The 23,534-nt window shown below is 37.0% G+C and overlaps 1 protein-coding gene across 1 annotated transcript in view; it reads right to left on the bottom strand.

Annotated features, from left to right (window-relative positions):
- The window catches only part of SLC17A6 (solute carrier family 17 member 6), a 63,960-nt gene that overhangs the window by 7,335 nt on the left and 33,091 nt on the right, over positions 1-23,534 (bottom strand). The window contains exons 4-8 of the mRNA XM_026664624.2: positions 6,993-7,107; positions 5,092-5,179; positions 3,892-3,978; positions 2,002-2,144; positions 607-756 (exon numbers count right to left, since the gene is read on the bottom strand). Coding sequence (XP_026520409.2) covers positions 607-756; positions 2,002-2,144; positions 3,892-3,978; positions 5,092-5,179; positions 6,993-7,107 — 583 coding nt within the window. The remainder of the gene's footprint in view (positions 1-606; positions 757-2,001; positions 2,145-3,891; positions 3,979-5,091; positions 5,180-6,992; positions 7,108-23,534) is intronic.

Here is a 23,534-nt window from a genome sequence, read left to right on the forward strand (position 1 = left end):
AAAAACAAACTAAAACTAAACAAAAGGAAAATGTTTCACCATTTGAGCATCCAAGAAGGGATAGGAAAGGAGAATGGGAAAGAGGAAAGAAAAAGATGGGAAGATGGGAAAAGAGCAAGGAAGGAAAAAGAAGGAAAGAGAGGAAGGAAGAAGAAAGGAGAAGGAAGAGAGAAGGAAAAGGAAGAAAAGAAAGTTACAAAGTTCTCAATTTCTGTTTTAATCACTATGATTGGATAATGCATGTTCATACCCATTCATTGTGCTACTCTCTGAGGAAAGCAAAATACACACACACACACACACACACACACACACACACACACACAGCACTACGCTATAGTTACCCACTTTTTTATTTTCTAAGATTTTCTCCGGCACCTATGAGAATCAGAAACACTGCTGAAAATACAGATTATGCTTAAGGATAATACTTTGCTTCACAGAAAGCTATCTTCTTGCTTGTTTATTTTTATTTACAATAATCTTTTTTTAAATGGTGGAATAAGAAGTCTGGTGATATTAAGGAAGATCCATATATTTTACGTTGAGGCCCAAGAACCTTTACATTATGCCAGTTCAAGTTTCTTTTAAAATAACATAAATTACCTTACTTATTTCAAATCCAAACACCTCTTCAAAGTAAGCAGGTTGACTAATTAGGAGCAGATAAAAAGTCCAACTTCTACAGAAATTTGCAACAATGATTGCATAGACAGGCATAGAAGTAAAAAATTTTCTCCATGGAGTCTTGAATTTCTGTAAATGAAGACAGCAGCTGGTTATTTTTTGGACATATTAGAGCAGGGATGTCAAACTGAAGGCCCACAGGCCAAATCTGGCCCATGGGGTACTTAAATCCAGCCACTGGAGCTGGCCTGGAGCTGTCAAAGGACTGGCCTGCAGTGCCTCTGGCAGCTAAAATGGACTGTGTGCACCCCACCCCCCGTCCTGCACCCCATTTTCCCCCTCCATGCCCTCGTGCAGCACTCTGCTGCTCAAAAATGGGCCAGAAACGGGCTGAAAATGGGCCAAAACCAGCCAGAAAACAGGCCAAAAATGGGCTGAATATGGGCCAGCAGAGTCTGCAGGCGGCCGTGGAGAGTGAAAACAAGGTGCAAGGGGGGGTGGACCCCCGCACCCTATTTTGGCCAGCAGGGTGCTGCAGGAGGCATCTGTCCCACCCCCTGTCCCTCACCATCCCTCCCCCCCATTGGCCCATGGAGGAGAACTACAATGCTGATCCAGCCCTCGAAGAAATCCAATTTGACACCCCTGTATTAGAGAATTCAAGCAATTCAAATTATTCTGCATTATTATTCTGCACACTTCCGTATTTGTGCTTTCTCACTTGAATGTGTAGAAAACAAACAGAAACTGTAAATTTGGAGAGACCACAGCTTACAGCACCATGAAGTACAAGTAATACGATAAAACTTGAAAAATTATGTTCCAATTTCCTCCCATTCTTTTTAAAACTAAATTTTGTAGTTTATTGACCCTATTTTTGTCATTCATCAGTGCAATCACATATATGTACACAGCACAAACAATCTGCCATGTTATTGTTAATATAATTTTTATTTATTTATTACATATGTGAATGGAAACACAATGAAAAACAAAAGAAAATCAGGGAAATAAATAGAATACATATTCTATTGTCTTATTTGGACTTTGATCATAATAAAGATTTGATTTGATTTGATCTGATATACATAATCACATATATAGTAGCAGAATCCCTAACTTGTCTATCTTATTATTTAACTTTTAACATTATTCTTGGTGTTATGTGATCTTTACCCTGAAGTGAGTGAGGACTGGAGTGAAAATCCAAAAGATGAGATTTAATATAGCAATTGAATTTAAAAAAAAACTATAACAAGATTAAGCGCTACATAGCTCAGTTAAAGCCATCTTCATTTTTAATAGTCTCTGACTTAGCTGGCAGCTTTTTCTTGAGGTCTGTACAGAAACAAACACAGTAGGTAAAATCCTTACTTCCATTGCTCCTAGAAGATTAGCACTCTCTCCAATACTTTCTTCTATGTATCTGCGCTCCTCATCTGTAATTGTAGGATGCGTTGCAGGGCTCTCATATGACACCAAAAGCCAAAACATGTACCAGACAATGCCAAAACTTCCTGTTGGATATAATAAGATGACAAATTGAAATGGAATTGAAATGGAAACCTCCTACACATGAAGCAAACATTGTTTTTTTTTTAAATCACCTGCTTGAAATGTTACCTTGGTTTTATCTAAACAGACCCTCTCTAAGTTTATGAATATATTTTAATTCTAGTTCAAATAGTATTTACCCCCCAAGGGACTAACCCTAAGAAAGTATGCAATTCCCAATGATTCTACTACTCTGCTAGAATGGGGTACAGTTGCAAAGTCTGATGTAGCCCTATAAAAGCAGTGATGTAAATCCTTCCTGATCACAGCTTTTTAAACAATAAATAAATAAAATAACCCTCTTCTTCTGTTAAGTTAAGCAAATGTGTCATATGTTCATTTCCTCACCATCACTTCCCAACATAAGTTCAATAGTTTTAGGCCTTTTCAGAAGATTCCATGAAATCTTCTGAGCCCAGCTGAAAAAAAATACCACCTTAAAAAGCTGAATAAAAATCCCTATCCAATTTGACGGATTCCTTGCACAAAATGAAAGGGAATACATAAAATAAAGGACAATGGGGTAAGCGCTGTCTTTCAGGTCTTATCTGTTTTGTCCTGACTCTTGAATCTTATAGTGAAGATGGAGAAGAATAAGAATTGTGGCCAAACCATGGGAGAAAAGGCAAAGAGCAGGTAAAAATAAATCTGATCCTTGGCATATCATCCACGTATGGAGGGAATTAGTTTGGAGGATTTTTTTTCATCTCTAGTTTCATTCTTCAAATCCACGTTTCATATCATTGCCCCTCTTAAAACAATATTAATTTAAAAATGGTCAAAACTTTGCAAAACCGAACATCTCTGAAAACACTTGGAACATTACTGGACTCTCAAGAGAACTTAGGAAATATTGCATGAAAGACATTTGGGAGGGAATGTTCAAATTACTGTAAAACATTCTTATGACTTCTAAAATGGATCATTCTTCATCTGGATTTATCTCAAATTTATAATAGTTAACCCTAACCCTAATCCTAGATGAAATGTTCCACCTACCAATTTTTTTTCCTAAATGCAATTGCTATCACAATTTTTCAGTTAAAAACCCACTTGACAGAAAACAGAAAAAGGACATTACAGAAAGGTCCTTTGTGCTCCCCTGCAGTTTGTTACTGAGAATTTTCTATGCCTTTTACAATAATTAACTTCATTTCCATAAAAATTATTCTAAACGAAGATCAGATTCGTGGATGGCAATTCAACCTGCCCTGAATTAAGTGCAACATGATTGAGTCACTGTCCTCATTTAGGTCAAATTTGACATTCTGAATAATTCCACTGTTTGGGGAATTGTATTTCTAGGCAATCTAATTTGTCCATTTTGAATGTTCTTTCAGTCTAAATTCTCCCAGAGCTTTTCTCCTCCTGTTTCTAATATATTTATATATAGTATTAGAACACAGCCATATTCTGAGTCATAATCTGGGGTCCCAAAACTGCTTTCAGCTGTCAAGCCTATCCTCCCCCAGTTTGTTCCAGGAAAAAATCAGAAGAACATTGAGGATGATGGACCCATAAGTAAGGGGTTGCCAAAAATCACCTTTCCTTGTTTCCCTGAATTTCAGAATATTGTTGGGTAGAGTGACATTGTTGGATAAGAACCTGAATGTATGCTTTATCCTTCCTCTAAAACAGTTGGATTATATTTATGATTTTTAACTTCCCTACATTTCTTTTCAAAAGCAAGATGGGAAGAGAAGATCATACCATACACATAGAACACAGAAGACCATCCTGTATATTGGACTAAAATCCCAGCCAATGGCATTGCAATGACTGCACCTGCATAGGATCCTAGAGAATAATAAAAACCATGAGTAAATTATAAACATCTATTGAAATGGCATCAAGTCTGAAATTTAATTTCCATCGGCATCTTGGATTTCTTCAGGGGACAGTGGCATCTCATATCTCATGATGTCATTATGCAAAACCATGAATTATGTGGTGTCATTGTGACTCCTATTGGGTGCCTTTGAAAGACATTTTTTCTAGTTTCTAAGAAAACTGTTCACTAATATCTTCTGGTCAAAATGACCACATGAATTATTTAGGTCATTCTTTCCTAATCAGTTTCCTTTCAAGCGTAAAAGAAGTTGAAAATAGATGAAATAACCTCTACAAATAATCTCACAATCTTCTTGTAATGTTACCAGATAATTAATTCATATAACCATGCTATAAATCCAGAAAAAAATGTAACCCAATAAACAGTAGCCATGAATACTTAACAAATTCTTTGGGGTCCACGTCTTTATTTGTTGAGTTGGAAACTGATGCAGTATTTTAATTATTATTGTTGTTGTTAATCAACCTCAATCCCATCTACTGAATGGAAGTGTCTTCATTAAAACTTATAGACCATAAAATATCATGGTTACCCGGTGCAAATTGATAGATAAATATATTTTTTTCCATTTAGGGCTTAGACTGATGGCCTCAAGGCACTCAGTTGTTTCTGTGACTAAAGGAAGAATATAACCTGCATCTTTCTGCATCTTAGCTACATACCACACCATCTTCAATGTGTTAATATGGTTGTCTATATGCTACACTTTGATCCTTTAATTTAATCTCACAGCTACAATGGTTTAACTTAATGTCATTTCCAGATCTGTAAATTAATGCTCACAAACTGGGAAAACACATTATTTTTCCACAATTCAGACTGATAAATCCAAACGTCCTCACCTGAATAAGATGTCTAACATTCAAGAATAAGTTTTCAAGTTCTTAACTTTTGTTCACACAACCAGAATGAGTCTACTCTAAATTGTCCTCTGTGGAAACAAAACTTACTCCACTCACTATGTCTGAATATTGATGATGAGCCACAGAAAGTTTATTTCAGTATATGTTAGAAAAAAGAGAATACAAAACAAGCGAAATAATGGAGATGTCACTTACCACAGAAAGATGTAGTGGCTAGTCTACTTCTCTCTAAAGGAGGAGCCCACTTGCTCCATATTCCATGGCAAGCTGGATAAGTTACACCCTGTGAAACAGGTTATTTAGTTTACAGATGCTACAACTGACATACAAATAAAAGGGTAAAACAAAAGGAGGAAATGTATTTATTGTTTATTTATTTATTTAACTTCTAGGCCACCCATTTCACCAAGTGGCTTACAATCTTTCAATAAAAATATCATATAAAACATTAAAATAATAAAGACCATAAATGCAGTTAATATTCAATTGACCAAGATGAAGAGAAAGGGAGCAAAGTGTGGATGAGGAGCAGGTGGGGTCTGTCTAATCTATTAACCATCCCCAAAATATACCCCCATCCCCATTGGAGCCCCAGGCTAGTTGGCAGAGTCAGATCTTCAAGCCCTTTTTCAAGGCCCAAAGGGTGAGTGCAGAAACGATAAGGCATAAAATCTGAGAGTATTTGTAGGTAGATCATACACTGAAAAAGATGGAAGAGTGAGGAATGTTGATTATGTGTGACATACGATATCCTGGAAATGTATAAATCCTTTTACAGTGATTTTCTGGAACTTGAGTCAATGTTCTTTGGGAGTTTTTTTCTCTTCTGATTCATTAATTTTATGCATTGCCCTGGCAATTCTTATAATAACATTTTTAACTTTAATCACTGTTTTTTATCTTCTTCTTTGATTGGTCACATGGATAAGGACAATCAATCAAAAACAATATACAAAATTAGATTATTAATACATGGTGATGTGCAAGGTGTGTCTCTTCTCTCTTTATCTTTTCACGCTGGCAAGAAGGGAGGTGAGAGCAAAAACAGGAAGAGAGCAGACAGCAATGGTAGCTAGGGGAACCAATAAGGCCTCTGACACCTCCACTTCCTGTGCAGAGGGCTGCTACATCTTTTTTGCAGAGAGGAGAAGTAATCAGAAACAAGAGTTCACCTTGCTTCTGTACAGCTCTTCTTGAGGCTCCATGCCCTGGCTACCAAATCCAGATGTCCACTAGACATGGCACCAAAGAGCTACAGAAAATTCCAACTCTTTGTTGCTATCTAGTGGTCGTACAGATTTGTGCAGTCCAGATAAAGCTGCCTCATTCTATGGGCCCACAGAATGAAAGAGTAGGAATGGACCTTAAAAGTAATATAATCCAGTCTGAATATCACATTGGCTTCTTAACTTCCCGTTCCTAGTTCATGGGTAACTTTTTGTTGCTATTTGCTGTGTTTTCTTGTAATCATTTACTTTTTACTTTTTCTCCTGCCTCCAGATTTTAAACAAACAAAAAGTCTTAAAAAGAGAGTCCATATTTGCACATCCCATTTATGCATCAAATACCTGACTATGCCAGGTAAATGCTTTCTATAGCTTTTGGGATATTTTAACTTTGGAAAAACATGTTTGGGGTTATTTTTCAATGTGAGTAAGGCTATAAAGCAGAGAGAAGAGACACACCTAAAGTAAGAGAGGCTGTGGCCAAAGTAAATTGGCTTGTGCATGTTCAGTAGCTCATCACATCCCACAGAAGCAGCACTCCCCTAAATGCCACTATTTTGGACACTTAATTTGAAGCTGCCCCTTTAAGATACTTGAAGATTCCAAGCTGAATAGGAAAGGCAGACAGAAGATAAAAGATACAGATAGTGTTGAGTTGGAGGCAGTCTGGGACCAGTTGCCCAGGGCAACGGGACTCCTGAAGTGTCTATAGGCATGGTTTCATTCATTCTTTTTATGCCATTGATAACCTCTCCCCCCACTTCAATAGGCAAGATGTTGGAACAAAGTATCACACTGAGGGACATAATAAAGAGAACCTGACTGGCAAAACAAGATGTCCATAGAAGAGTTTGCACTTCAGTTCCATACCTCAACCAAACCTTGCAGGATTCTAACAAAGATGACAAATCCAAAATGCACCCGAGCAGCAGATGGTATTAGCATATTGAGGGTAGATGTCAGTAGTATCGCTGCACCAAAGACCCTGAAAGAAATTAATGGAATTACTGAGAACTATCCATGAACGTTAGTAATCATGTTTACCTGGTATATAGATCTAACACAGGTAGTTCTTGTCTTATGACCACAATTGACCCTAACATTTCTGTTGCAAGAGTGAGAGAGTTGTTAAGTGAAGCAAATATTAAATATTTGCAAATATTAAAATATTTAAGCAAACTCAATTTTATGACTTTCCTTGCCACAGTCGTTAAGTGAATCTGACTTCCCCATTTGTTTGTCAGAAGGTGATCACTTGACTCCAGGACACTGCATCCATCATAAATATGACTCAATTGTCAAACATCTGAACTTTGATCACATGACTGTGAGGATGCTGCAACTGTCTTAAGTGTGAAAAATGGTCATAAGTAACATTTTTCAGTACTATTATAAATTTGAATGTTGGAAGTCAAGGACTACCTCTAGTTGATTCATGTTTATGTTCTCCGTAAGACATAGATGTTGGAACTGATCCAGGTTCAGTTCCAAACTTATCTCTAGAAATTGGGTGCATTTCTCAGCCTAATTTACTTCACAGCTTATTTGTGGATAAAATTAAAAATATGTTTTCCTGTGCACCAGGTGAAAAGAAAAGAATTTAAATTGGAAAAAAAAATACAATGCCCAAATTCAATTTCAAGCTGAAAATAATTGTTTCTTAAATAGATACAGAATAATTTGATATTAAATATTTAATATTTTCTGATGATCCCAGTTCCATCTTTATAGGAAACAAGTGTCTTCATAATTTAAAAAAAAAACCTGCAATAAGATTTTGAGTGGTAAGATCAATTACAGTACTAATGATTAGTTGGATTTTCTCTCAGTGAGAACATATAGATGACTTACAATAACTTTGTAATATTTTCTAGATTTACAATATATTCATATATACAACTGCTACAAAAGGCCCATTATATTCAGTTGGATTTCCTGTCCAGTCCAAAGCTATCAGAGGTGGTATACAGCAGGTTCTGACCAATTCTAGAGAACCAGTAGCAGAAATTTTGAGTAGTTCAGAGAACTGGCGAATACCACCTCTGACTGGCCCCACCCCCATCTATTCTCTGCCTCCTGAGTCCCAGCTGATTGGTGGGGCCTTCTTTTGTTGCTCTGCACAAGAGAACGGAACTAGAAAGCAGGTTAGTGGGGTGGGGAGGGAATGGGATTTTGCAGTAACCTTCCCCTGGAGTGGGGTGGGAATGGAGATTTTACAGTATCCTTCCCCTGCCATGCCCACCAAGCCAAGCCACGCCCACCAAGCCATGCCCACAGAACCGGTAGTAAAAATATTTGAATACCACCACTTAAAGTTTTGCCTTCTGGACCCCTACAGACAAATTAGCACACTCTATGAACCAAGAAGTTTCTATTCCTCTAATTTATAGCTCTTCCCAAAAATTATACCCACCAAATATATCTTCAGAGTGACTAAAAAACCATCAAAGCATTCCTTTTAGACATCAGTCTCTCCAGATAGATTAGACTGTCTATAGAGAAAAATATTTTTATTTTATTTTATTTGGTTTGTCAATTGCTTACAAGATAATAGGTATAAGTAAAAACATAGTTATGAATACATGGATACATATAAGAAAAATAAAAGAAATAATAGGACAGGGACGGTAGCCACGTTGGTGCACTTATGCATGCCCCCTACAGACCTCTTAGGAAAGGGGTGACATCAATAGTAGAAAGTCTAAGGTTAAAGTTTTTGGAGTTTGGGGAAGAAACCACAGAGTCAGGTTGAGTATTCCAGACATTGATCACTCTGTTGCTGAAGTTGTATTTCCTGCAATCAAGTTTGGTGCGATTAACCTTGAGTTTGTATCTATTGTTTGCTCTTGTGTTGCTATGGTTGAAGCTGAAGTATTCATTGACAGGTAGGACATTGCAATGTATGGTTTTATATACTATACTTAGATCGGACCGAAGGCGGAGTAGGTTTTCTAGGTCTAGAATTTCAAGTCTGGTGGCATAAGGTATTCTGCAACGAGTAGAGGAGTGGAGAACTCTTCTTGTGAAAATTTCTGGACTTTCTCAACTGTGTTAATATCAGATACGTAATGTGGGTTCCAGACTGATGAGCTGTATTCAAGTATTGGTCTAGCAAATGTTTTGTATGCTCTAGTTATTAGTGTAATATTACCAGAGAAAAAGCTACGTAAGATTAGGTTAACAACACTTCACGCCTTTTTGGCTATGTAGTTACAGTGGACACATAGATCATTAGAGATGAGTACTCCAAGATCCTTGACAGAGTTTGGATCATCAACAAGGTCTTGACTATTCAGCCTGTATTTTATTTTCTGTTTTTTTTTTGCCAATATGTAAGACAGAGCAGTTATTTGTTGAGATTTGAAGTTGCCATTTGTTTGACCATTCTGATACATAGTCGAGGTCTTTTTGAAGGGTAGCAGTATTGTCTGTGGTGTTGAATAGCTTTACATCATGAGCGAAAAGAACACAGTTGCTCTTAATATGATCACAGAGGTCATTTATGTAGAGTATGAAGAGAGTTGGTCCTAGAACACTGCTTTGGGGGACACCACTGTTGACAGGTACAGAATTTGATAGGACGCTCCCAATTTTGACCATTTGTTGTCTGTTTGACAGGAATGCTTCTATCCAGTTATGCAGGTGTCTCGATATACCATAAGATTTTAGTTTTAGGAGTAGTTTGTTCTGTACCACTGAATCAAAGGCTTTACAGAAGTCTATGTAGATTGCATCTATTGCTTTGCCCTGATCAAGTTGTGTAGTCCATATGTTTTTGCAGTGTAAGAGTTGCAGATTGCAGGATAGTTTTTTTCTGAAACCAAATTGTTTATTAGAGAGTAGGTTGTTTGTCTCTAAGTGGAGGGTAATGGATTGGTTAATAATTGATTCCATGACTTTACAGGTGACGCAGCATAAAGAGATTGGTCTGTAATTTTCAACTAGGCTGGGGTCTCCCTTTTTGAAGATGGGGATGACTGTGGCTTGTGACCATAGGTTAAGCAAACAGCTGGTCCTGAAAGATTTTTCGAAGATTATGCTTAGAGGTTCTGCTATGGCAGTGGATAGCTTTTTTAAGAAGTAGGCACATATTCCATCCAGTCCAAAAGATAGAGATGGTTTTAGATTGCGTAGTGCTTTTTCAACAATGTCTTCTGTAAAATCAATATGTATTAGATCATTGTAGTTGTCTATGGTTCAACTAGGAAATACTGGGCATGATCCATTGCTGTTTACAAATACTGAGCCAAAGAATGTGTTAAAGAGGTTGGCTTTAATAGTGTCGTCCTTTCAGGGGTGGGATGGACCATGAGTCTTTTAGTTTGTTGTTTACAAAATTGTAGTAAGTGCGGGTGGAATTGGTGCATAGAAGGTTTTCCTCTTGTTTAATGTGATAATTGGTGCATTCAGTCTTTATCTGGTGGCATAAATTTTTGTATCAGCTTTTGAAGTTGGCAACATGACCAGATTTGTTTTTCCACCAAAGTGATCTCTTTTTGGATTGAAGCTTCCTTATTGTTATGGGTATTCTGTTTTTTTCTGGTTTTTGGAGTTGTTTTTGGTACATATAGTTTGATGACTCTTTTGACTTCAAGTAAAAATATGTTGTAATGGTCTTCAACAGTATTGCATCCAGTGAATAGAAATTGCCAATCAAGGGATGAGAGGTTGTTGTCTATAAGATCATAGTTGCCTTTTTTGAAGTTATAATTGGGGATCACATCATTGTGTTGATTTTTGTGTGGATGTATGTTGAGAGAAAAGTCAATCATGTTGTGGTCACTGTTGGAAAAGGGTTCTTTAATTTGTATTCCGTAAATTGAATTCAAACTATTGCAGAAGATGAGATCAAGGCAGTTATTAAGTCTAGTATTGTTGGTTACTAGTTGTTCCAGTCCCAGGTTTGTTACAGCATAGTAGAAGGTTGCATGTATGGGTTCAGTTTTACATTCATTTAGGGTCCAGTTAATGTGAGGTAGTTTGAAGTCACCAAGAAAAATAAAAGTGTGTGGGCAGGATGTTGCCCATGTTAGTAGTGAATTTAGCTTGTTTACATGTTCGATGTTATAATCAGGTGTTCTGTAACATAGTAAGAATCGAAATGTGATATTTAAGGATAGTTCACAGATCATGGTCTCAGGAAGAGCAAGCTCCTGGGTAACTTAGATTTTTTTTAGATGTAAGGACTTTTTATAGAAGATAACAACACCACCTCCTCTATGGATTTCACGATCTGATCGGTAAACATGATAGTCTCTTACTGTGGTAATGGAGTCAGGGAGAGATGCATTGAGCCATGTTTCACAGACAAATATGATGTCGAATTTAGCCATATTTAGTAAGAGGAGAAATTCAGGTATTTTATTCACAAGGCTTCTTGCATTGAGTAGTTGGAATTGAAGTAGTTAGGGACATGCATGCCTAGTTTTGACTGATGGTGGGTTGGATGAGGTAGGGTTGGATGGGGAGTTGTGGGTTGTGTGACTTACTTTTGATACAATCAGCACAGTAGGCAATGTAGAGATCCTTCTCTCCATTGTCTAGACATCTTTTGAGTTCCTTGCGGAGTTCACAGGAGTAGATTTTTTGCAGTATGGATAAGTCTGGTCTTGAGCAAAGTTTTTTGTGGTTGGGATTGGTTTTTGCAATGGCGTTTATTGTATGAATGAATATGCATTTCTGGACTCATTTTTGTAAACAACTCTACAAAATTTTGAGGCCACCGAGCCATCATTGTATTTGGACTTAGGGCCATCTCTGGTTACTTTAATGATATCTTCAGGAGAGATGTTTGTTGTATTTGAGCTTATGATATTACGAACTTTGGTGATGTCATTTGATTCGTTGATGTCTTCAAGACCAAATAAGATGGCATTTGGACGTTTCTGATCATGTTCAATTACTAATCTACTAATCATTACCTTGATCAAATATCCTGAAGTATTTTAAAATCATCAGTTATAGAAAGGATGATAATTCATAATAATATTTTGGGAGCATGTGTTTAATCACTCATCATATAATTGTTCATTTGAGATTTATAGTTGAACACATCAAATTAAGATACATTGTATATATATATATAATCCAATATAAAAGTTTTGTCTATTGATGCTTGATCTCTAATGCTGACTTTGTATGTGGATGTCATCATCTAATCTTATCAGGCAGTGAAAATCTGAATGTGAAAATACCTTTCAAAAAGTGATTAGGAAAAAAAGTTGTGGACATGTTGTTTTGGAACAGGAAGCCATTTATTTCAAATCTGTTTTCCAGTGGAGAAAGTAAAAAGTTGCTACACAACCTTGAAAGATTCATCTATTTTGCTCAGCTGCTGTAATAAATGAATAAAAGAAGGAAAATGTTTTGCCTTCAGTAGGAAACACTAATCAGAGGATGCTGGCCACCAGAACAGATATTGCCACTTTGAGACTAAAATGGTGGTTTGTTTTAAATGATTAAGATTAAGGCAGGAAATAAGGACACATCACTAAGCATAGAGCACACCCTTCAGCACATGGCTTCCATGCATCTGTTATATACGTGAGAGGAGAGAGAAATGTCTGGTCTGAAAATAGAATTGATATTGTTTGAAAAAGACAGACAAATAATTCAAGGCAGCTGTGCGGGAAAAGGTCAGTTGGTCTATGGAGGATGATCCACTTGAATGGAACTCCGTTTTACTCTCTTATTATTAATACATCCCAGCAAACCTCTTTCTATATAAACAATCTCTCTTCCCACCCACCCCTCTCTTTCTCTTCTCTCTCTCTCTCAAGAAAAAGAAAAGGGAAAAAACACACAAAGGAGTGTGTGACAGACTGCATATACCTATGTTTAACACTTCCTCCTCAAATGTTTCCTGCATTTTTGTCCCTAGTCTGGCCTGAATACAATGTTTACTTTAATATATAGATCATATTTCCTGGACAATAAACTCTCCCTAAAATGTATGAGTGGCTGGTTTCCAAGTATTCTATTCTTAATACATTCATCCATATTCTTAAGAGCCTAAGAAACTGTCTTTGCATATATCTACTATTGACCTCACCCCTTTCCTAAGAGGTCTGTAGGGGCGTGCATAAGCGCACCATTGTGCCTACCGTCCCTGTCCTATTGTTTCTCTTATTCTTTTATTTTTCTTATATGTACCCATTTCATGTATTCACAACTATGTATACACTTATACTTATTATCTTGTAAACAATTGGCAAATCAAATAAATAAATAAATAAAACTATCAATATCACAATTGGGCTGAGTGTTAAAACATACACAGTCCTGCAGATATGCAAACACACCACTTATTTTAATAAGCAATTGTATAATCATAAAGGGAACATCAAAATTCAGTCAAGGATGCTTAAAATATCCTTGTTTTATTTTACGTGTTCCAGTTACTGGGGAAATAACACCCTTCATTTCATTTTCTTTCACTTTTCCATTTCACAGGTTTTTCACCTAAAAATCTGCCCAAACCACAAGCTTTGGTTCAGATTTCAACTCAGTGATTTAGAAAAACAGATCAGACTGGGTTTTGACTCCCACTTTCATTTTATTTAAGATCAAAGTCCAAAACTTGGTTTATTTGGTTTATTTAATTATTTTAAAGATTTATATGACCCTCCCCATTTAAAACAACCTTGAGCAGTTTACAACAGTGGTAAAACCCAAGAACTATAAAACTATAAAACTATAAAATAAAAAATAAAGCCATAAAATGATAAAAAAAAAAAAAAAAAAAACAGTGCCTTAAATTTCTCTCCAGGAAATTTCTAATGAACTCCAAAGTGTGGAGATACAATCCCTATAAAACATCATGCCATAAAGCAAAACTCCACAGTACTGACCTTCATGTGCTGAAAATAGGTAATGTAAAATTTAGATCAACTCCCAAGAAGAAGAAAAAGTTTAAAAAACATTTTAATAATTATTTTAAAATTGTATTCGACTTTCTCTTTTTTCATTGACTTTCCCAGGCTTTTTTTGTTTGGGGACTTCTTCAACAAAGAACAAAGATTTTTCTTGTTACAAACATTTTCACACAGAAGGGGAGGGGGAATTCACTTCAAATTATAACCTTTGCACCAACCTCTTACAAGTCATTCTGCAAACATTTTCATTTTTCCCAAAATGATACACAAGAATTTCAACAAGACAATCTTATTCATGTTAAAGCAAAATTCAACTTCATTAGATTCAGTGTTGGCTTCTTCTTATCAGTATGATGACAATCAATGCAGTTGTGGGACAGAATCCAAAAAAGAACATATGTAGCATTTAGAAAGCAGCAGAAAAATTCAATATCTTAGGAACATTTAAAGAGCCTTGCATAAATTATTGGTCAGCAGATGGAGCAATTGTTTAACTAAATTCTACTTTCAGAATATGTCCCTATCCTAACTAAAGGATTTACTTATCCTAAGCAAGTAACACTTTTAATTTAACTATTAAGTGGAATTTCCAATTTCCAACAGAAAAATATTTTTTCCTATTATGAAAGAATAATCAAGAAGAATTAATAATAATAATACAGGTAAATCTTGATTTATAACCACAATAAAGCCCAAAATTTCTGTTACTAAGGTAGACATTTGTTAAGTGAGCTTTGCCCTATTTAACAACCTTTCTAGCCACAGTTGTTAAGTGAATTACTCCAGTTTTTAAGTTAGTAAGTTAAAGGAATCTGGCTTCCCCATTGATTTTGCACGACCCAGGACACTGCAACCATCATTAATATGAGTCAGTTACCAAATGTCTGAATTTTGATCACATGACCATGGGGATGCCGCAACGGTCGTAAGTATGAAAAATGGTTATCAGTCACTTTTTTCAGTGCAGTTGTAACATTGAACACTCACTAAGTGAATTGTTGTAAGTCGAGGACTACCTATACCCGTGATGGTGAACCTATGCCACATGTGCCACAAGTGGCACGGAGAGACATTTGTGTCAGCATGCGAGCCACAGGCAAACTTACCTCACTGTGCATGTGCACGCCTCACAGGTGATTTTTCTGCTGATTTGAGGCTTTTTCAGCCTCCCAGAGGCTTGGAAAAAGCCTCTGCAAGGCTTTTCAGGACAAATAGGCCCGTTTCGTCACTTCCTGTATTACCGGAAATGACAAAACGGGCATATTATTCAGCCCGAAAAGCCTTGCAGAGGCTTTTTCCAAGCCTCTGGGAAGCCAAAAAAGGCCTCAAACCAGCAGAAAAATCAGCTGTGAGGCACAGTGCAGGTAAGGGGGTGGTTGAGGGGGGATTGCATGTGCATGTGCAGGGGGCGTGCACATTGCATTCTGGGTGCTAGCACACGAGCCCAAAAAGGTTAGCCACCACTGACCTATACAGTGAGAAACTGAAACCTCAGGATGGGAAGGCAACCTTTGACTCAGTATTGATTCTTGTTGGCTGCCTGGAGAAGTCTCTGCAGTCTTATTGGCCTGTTTTCAGAAGTGATTTGCTAGGGCTCCTTGCTAGAGCTGGAAGAAAGTGACTGGGCCAAGTTAGCTTTGTGCCTAAGGTAGGATTAAAACCCATTATTTCCTGGTTTCTAGCCTGATGCCTTACTACACCAAACTGACTCTTAAAACCTCAACAGTGCTAACAAAATGCAGAAAGTGGGTGGAAGTAAGTTATTAGATAAAGTCTAAACCATGCTTATAGTGTCCGTCTGTTATGTCAACTCAACCTTCTTCAGGAGTTAGTCACCTACTAAGTCTTCTTGTAGAGATAACTTACTTGGAAGCAATAGCTCTGAAAGATTTTAGGAAATAAAAAGTAGCGTCCATTGTTGTTTCCTTATTCTGGCATGTCAGATCTCCCTTGACCAGAGATGTTTTGAAAAATTAAGTGTTACATCATGTACATTTACTTAAAGATAAAGCCTCTGAGATCAACAGGAAAAAAAAAAATCCAAAAAGGTGTACTTAGTACCAAAATCTTATCTTCATGTGTGATAGGCAAGTTCCATTTATTTTATTCAAAGTTCCATCAAACTGGAAACAATTGTGATCTATCTGACAAGAATGTTAGGAGAATAACTATTATAACTATTAATAACTATATAATCACTATTTTTATATTATAGAATAATGGCTTCTGCATTATTATTATTCACAAAAATGTGAAATCCCAGCCAATTCTGCAGCTGATGTTGGCCTTTATAAGCACTGTGTTCTCTCCAACAACCTAGGATATCATAATGTATTAGCAGAGTATAAGTATGCATCCAAGCAGTGTGGCCTTTTGTAATTGGCAGATGGAAATTTAAAAAAAAATATTTATTTATTATACCTCATTATAACTACTCCTAATTATATTCCTTAAAGCATTGTATACCCTTCCTTGACTGAGGTCAGAATGCATATGCCTTGATTTGGATGGGCTACAAGTCCATAGTAAAGTTTCACATGATGCTGTAACAGTAAAGAACAGCTACTATATCAGGGGGTCCCAAAAACTAGGGAAGAAGCATCCTGTTAAGCCTGAATTTGGTTAGGTGGTGGATTCATATGAATTCAGTTTGAGTTCCTAATAAATTTGTTCTTTGAGGAATCGAAATGCCTTGGAGTTTATTTTATAATGTTTGCATTACTTGGAATCTGACACAGCCATGATTCTAAGACGGAATAGACACTGCCATGAGTGAGTATATCAACATTATATCCAGTAGTATTTGTGACATCCTTGCAGCTTTATGAGCTTGCAGACATTTCATTACCTGACTAGGTAACATCATGCCATGAGTGTGATTAAGAAAATACCAAGGAGGAAAACACCCCCACCCACCCACCCAAATTGGCAGGGCAAGCCAGTGTTTATAATCAGGGAGCAAACTCCACATTCATTCACATTGATGATGTTATATCTAGTTGGCTTATGAGAAATTTGCAATCAAGCTCAGAGATCAGTAAGGACTCCATAGTTCAGTCCTGAACTACATATATCCCCTTCTGTTAGAACGCTAATATTTACTGTAGGATACAATCCACAATAACAAAATCCCTACAGTACTTCACTTGGTAACTAAGATCCCTATGCTGACCCAATAATTTTAGAACCTGCTCACAACTACCCATCATTTTTCTAAATGCATTAAAGGGAAAGGACAGCCAAAAGGTTTTAGAAATGGATGTTTTGGGACTGACCCCATTAAATTTCATTCTCCCCCCCCTATTTTATATGTATGCAATCTATTGTCTGTCTGTCTATCTGTCTGTCTATCTATCTATCTATCATCTATCTATCTATCTATCTATCTATCTATCTATCTATCTATCTATCTATCTATCTATCTATCTATCTATCTATCATCTATCTATCATCTATTCTACTTATCTAATCTATTTATCTAGGGGGTTGTGGCTATAACTCAGAGATAAATCCCTGCAGATGAATATATATCCATCCCTCCCTCCCTCCCTCCCTCCCTCCCTTTCTCCATTACACATTTTATGAAGAAGAAAACCACTTTCTACATGCCATTGGGGAGGGATGGAGACATCTGGGTGCTTGTTCCTCTGATTAAAGCTTCTTTTAAACCGTTTTTCAAAGGATTAATATAGATTAACTGATTCCGTGGCTCTTGCTTTTAATCTAATAAAGGCTTGAATACATTATTATTTTTTGCAACACATCTGAGGCCTGCTTTTGTCAAACAAATCCCCCTCCATCCTAATCCCTTAGTGCATCATTAAGCTGTGAAAATGACTTCATCACCCATGACAGAAAATTGAAGCCCCCTCCCACACACAAGCCATATGGCAAGTGAGAGTTTTCAGCCCCCTCTGCCAGGAAGCTGAGGCACTGCTGGACCCAGGAACATCCTTTGGGCCTCACTTTTACAGCACTAGCCAAGGGCTGTGAAAAACCAAGCAACATATTTTGAAATCACTTCCCAAGCCAAGTCCATCAGCACCAGCCAAGCAGGGGCTTCAGAAGCCCATTTCCATGTACCACTAGCACCTTATCAGATAATACAGGCATCTCAAATGTGAACTGATCTACTGGATCCAAAGAAATGATTGATAGGTTTTTCTAGCCACTTTGTCATTGGGTCTGTTCTAATTTACAATTACAGTCAACACAAATAGCACTGATGTTTCTATCTCCTTGGATCAAATGCCAGGGAAAGAGAGTGTAGGTGATTTCTGTATAGGGCAGGAGAAGGCAATGTGATTCTCAGTCCAATCTTTCTAGCCTAATTTTCAAAACCTTTCCAGACATTTTGGAACAGAATTGAATCTAAGAATTTTAATTCTATTTAATTTTGACAATTTTTCTATTTAGCCATGGTAGAGCAGTGGTTAGAATGTAGTATTGCAGTCTAACGCTGCTTACTGCCAGGAGTTTGATCCTGACCAGCTCAAGGTCGACTCAGCCTTTCATCCTTCCAAAGTCAGTCAGATGAAAACCCAGATTGCTGGGAGCAATATGCTGACTCTGTCGACCGCTTATAAAGGGCTGTAAAGCACTGTGAAGCGGTGTATAAGTCTAAGTGCTATTGCTACTGCTAACCAAAAGTTTAACCTTCAAAACTTTATGCAGTCCAATGTTCTGGTAGGGGCCCTTTCATCCAGAGGCTAATATTGGTGCATTATTATGCTAGCACAGCAGCACAGAGTCAATGTCACAGGATAGAAACCATGGCAGATATAAAGATTAATTTTGCAATCCCAGCTTCAGCAAATGCAAGGTATCATAAAAGGGCAAGGACAGACTGATTGTCTGTCCTTGCCCTTTTATGATACCTTGCCATTACCCATACAAAGGAGGCACTAGTCAATACAAGAGGAACATATAATGTCACTCAGAACAAGGCACATATCACTCTATTTATAGCCAGACCATAACAAAGAGCCCAAATGCTTATACGTGTTCATAATGCAAAGGATGGCAAGCCAGCACAGAGTCTAACTACTGCTGTGACTTGAAATTCACAATTTTTGTGTATTATTTATCTAACTTGTTTCTATACTAAAAGGCATCCAATAACATGGCAATTTACAATACTAGTAACAATCAAATCATCATCATCATTGTTGTCGTCATCAATATATTTTACTTAACAGTATTCACCCATAATAAGCATGCAAACAAGAATACAAAACAACATATTGAAGTGTGGTATCAATACTGAAAGGTCAAAACAGTAGATTAGAACAGGACTTTGTGTGGGGAAAGCTAAAATGTAGGGAAAATAGTTCTTTTTAAGCAACATTTATTGAAGAAGGTGTTAGAACGTCTGGGAAAGAAAAAATGTATTGGATCAAGAGTTATTTTATTTGGAAATGTTCTCACTCTTTGTGACTTGGAGTTAGCATATTAAAACTATTACATATTGTGCCCTGGGGGGATATAGCTACAATTCCCACTATGACTCCACAAAACCAATTCCATCATCTTTGAATTCCTAAATATAGTATCATTGCTTTAATAGGAGAAAAATGACCCAGAAAATTCTAGAAACAACATGAAAATTGCATAGCCACAAAGAAGAAAATAAACACTGCGGTCCAAATTAGGTGATGACAAGCCCCTTTGCTTCCTTCCAGCCTCCTATTGACAATAGGACAATTCATAACCACTTCCTTGCCAAACATTGCCAATTTTCTGTTCATAAATTGGTTTGTTTATAAGATATAAATTAATGTCAGCCTCTCAAAATGGATCAGACTAGGACGCCAATGTCATGTGGGTCAGAACTATTTTCACAGTAAAGTTATAGTAACAGAATCTTGCAAGGCTAATATATCATTTCCTACCTCCCACCCCAACATATTTAATAAGGAGGAGCTTTTTAAAATATTTACACTACTTTCTTGGCCTAAACTCAGCTCCTTTAATCTGACCATCACCTTTATACTTGTCTCTTCACAGGCCTTGAATACTTTGTCCTTCAAGGCTGTTCTCTCTGTCCTTTCTACTAAATCAGCATCAATAGAATTAAATTCTCAATACAAAACCAAGCATTACATTAACAGTTAAAAGCTAAAAGCTTTGTGGAAGAACGTCTTTATTAACTTGCTAAATATTGGGAGAATAGGAAACAAAGGGTCAGGCCCAAGCTCAGAGTTGAGACAGCGAGATTCAATTAAGCTCAATGCTTTATTAGTTTACACCTAATGGATAAAATCTTGCCAAACTAAAGGTATAACTTTCTAACCTTACTTGATATATCCTGAGAGATTCTAGGATATGGTTACCCTAACTTCTGCCCCTTCCCCCAGCTCCATCCAGCTCAGGATTGTGCAGTCTCTTAATCTGGGCCTCTTTCTGGGAAAACTCTGTGTGGCCAAAGTCTCCCCCACTGCTCCTGCAGATGCACACTCCATCAAGCAAGGGCAGTTCCCTAGGGGAGAGCTTCTCACAGCCTGGGAGCCACACAGGAGAACGCTGTTTCTCACCTATTAGACAGCTTAAACTCTTGTAGCACATAAATCCACAGATGGTCCTCCCTTGTTCTCCTTTTTAACCAGAAAGATTCATAGCTGGAAAGGCAATCCTGCAGCTAATCAGGCTCGAGGCTATTTAGGATTTTCAATGATAGCCCCAAATACATCACATTGCAATAATCAAGGTAACCAAATATGTGGATAAATATTACTAAGTATAGCCTACTCACCAAGGGTCAGCTTGCACATTGGCATTCCTTGCCAAAGCCAGCTTTTGCAAATCTAATGACATTTGAGTTTTCAGGAATACTGTGAACCTGAAGCACATCAAAGATCACTCACCTAGATAGTCACCTATAGTCCCCTTTGCACCATATATTGGTTACCTCCTGATTGCAAGAACCAGAATTATTGTCCTCAAAGCCTAGTCCCATCAGATGGTCTAGTCCCATCAGATGTCTAGATCGAGTGTCAAACTTGATTTCACTGAGGGCTGCATTAGAGTTGTGTTTGACCTTGGGGGGGCAGGGAGCATGGCCAAGGTAGGCATGGCCAGCTCAATGTCACTCATGTTGGGGGTGCCTGTGGTGGCAGCCCGAGCACTCTACCAACAAAAACGGGCTCCTGAGCTCCATTTTCGGCTGCGATGGCCTCCTGCACCCCTCTGCCAGCAAAAATGGAGCTTTGGAGGGCCACACATTTTTGTTGGCAGAGGCACCATGGGCCAGTCCTTTGCTGTTTCCAGGGTGGCCCTGTGGGCCAGATCTAAGGACCCATGGGCTGGATCCGGGCCCTGGGCCTTGAGTTTGACACTGCTAGTCTAGATTCTAGAAGAACATCATGCCATTGATACTGAAAGGCACAGAAAGTTTCAAGAGAACTAGCAGGGCCACATTGCCTATAACTAGCTTCCAGTTTAGACCAGGCAGTCTCAGTACCAGAGCTCTGGGGAACGCCTGATCAAAATGGATCCAGAAAAAATCTATTTCTTTCAGTCTGGGTCTTGATTTCACTTCTGTTACTCAATACTATATAGAAGTAACAGTGCATATTCATATTCATTTTAAACCAAGAGGTCTAACCAATATATGGTAACTTGTGATAAAGCTGGAAGATATTGGTATTTGATTTTTTAAAAAGTTGTTCCAATATTTAAAAACACATACTAAATAATTATAATTTCAGTGGAAAGGGGAATTTAAGAAGACAATGAGCAGCTGAAGCAACACCTCTTTTAAAGTAGTCTCTATACAAGAGCAATTTCGCACTTGATGTAGTTTTTGAAAATCTGATTCAACAGTATGATAAATTCCACCATGATCCTAGAAGATGCCAGAAATATCAGAAACTGTTAAGTAGAGACTTTCACTGAAAACATTATACTTCTCAATATATTGTTTTAGGATTGTAATTTTAATCAGAAACTTACATTGATCCCAGAGTAAAGGAAGGAGAAATCAGTGTATGTAAGTGTTGGCAAACACATCAAAAGGACAATTTGGATGTCAATAACAAATAATAATACAGTAAAAGATTAATCCAACAGAAAATAAAATGTCCAAGCTACTGTAAATCACAACAAAATGAAAACAAACCAAAAGTAGAATATCCTCTCCCTTAATTACTTTTAACTCATCTTAACAAGCCAAAGTTAATTTATCTATATTCCTTAAACCCATTCATAAAATATCTAATAATGATTTTGGTTTTTGTGTATTCTTACTCGGAAAGGGTAGTGGTGCTATTTTATATGCCATTTTTGTCAGTTTCTTCCAAAAATTGCCCAGAAACAATAGCTGAAGACATTGCTGCTTTAAGAAACAAAACAAAAAAACAGAATAAACAGGGACCTGTAGCTTTATACACATAGGTATGTGAGGTATTGTCATTTTAAATACCACTAAAATGCATTTGTTGAAATTGTATTCATGGTCAAATCATGTTTCCCTTTCTGATTCAAGCTCATGAATTAGAAGAATCATCTAGGATACAGGCTTGAATCTGAACCTGCATTATTATTTGGGGACCCTCTTCTTTATAATGAAAATGCTCACACTTTCTTCCTCTTACTCGTCTCCTTTTAATGTATCTCCGAGTGGGCGTATTTGTGCTTTCTCATTTTGCCCTTTATTAGAATAGGTGGAGTCTGACTACCTACACAATCATGTCCTAACAATCTAGCAATAGCAAATACTGCCTACTACCAGCCAACTCTTGATGGTCCAGGACTTGCCTGTGCAATTATTATCTGACTTTTCAAATCCAAATCAAACCTTATTTAAACGCCAAGCTCTTCTGCTCATCAACCGATTCACGAAGTTTCAAATTATGCATCAACCCCCAACAATTTATTAAATGAAAATAATTCAACAATTATTATTTTAACTATTAATACTACAAAACCATGACCCCTTGGTCAGACTTATTGGTATTTGGGGGTGGATATATAGACTATTTGGGGGAACCCTGATTTAAATATATGAATCTCCATTTTTTCTATTGGTGTGCATTTGTTGCTGTGCCCTATTCTTCTCATTAGTATTCTGTGTTTTTCTTATAAAAACTAAAGTAATTCCAGATTAGAATTTGATTAATTTCTCCAAAATAAATGTTTTAATTACAGAAGGAAGGGAGGGAGGAATTGATTATTCTCACATGTTTTATGCAAAGTAAAAGATTCTATATTTTTGGAGAAAATATTTATGAATGTTGAATGAGTAAATTCACTAAGAGAACTTGAAAAAAAAAACCTTGGTGAATTAGTATTAGACTAATTAGTTCAGGACATATGTCTGAACTAATATGGTAATACTGTGGGATTTGCTCCCCTCTCCCTATTATTATTATGATTAAATGCAAAATTTTAGTCCTACTAATGGTTATTGTGTCTGTACTCAATGTGCTATGAGTGCACACACAGTAAGAAAAATAGATATAATTTTTCATATGCTAACCCTCATAAGAAAAAAGGCACAGCTTAAAAAGACACCAAGATTTATTAAACAGCTGCTGTTATA

Source organism: Notechis scutatus, chromosome 1 (genome assembly GCF_049901735.1).
Source record: "Notechis scutatus isolate UNSWTSFEM ecotype Mainland chromosome 1, rNotScu1.2, whole genome shotgun sequence".
Taxonomy (NCBI): Eukaryota; Metazoa; Chordata; class Lepidosauria; order Squamata; family Elapidae; genus Notechis; species Notechis scutatus.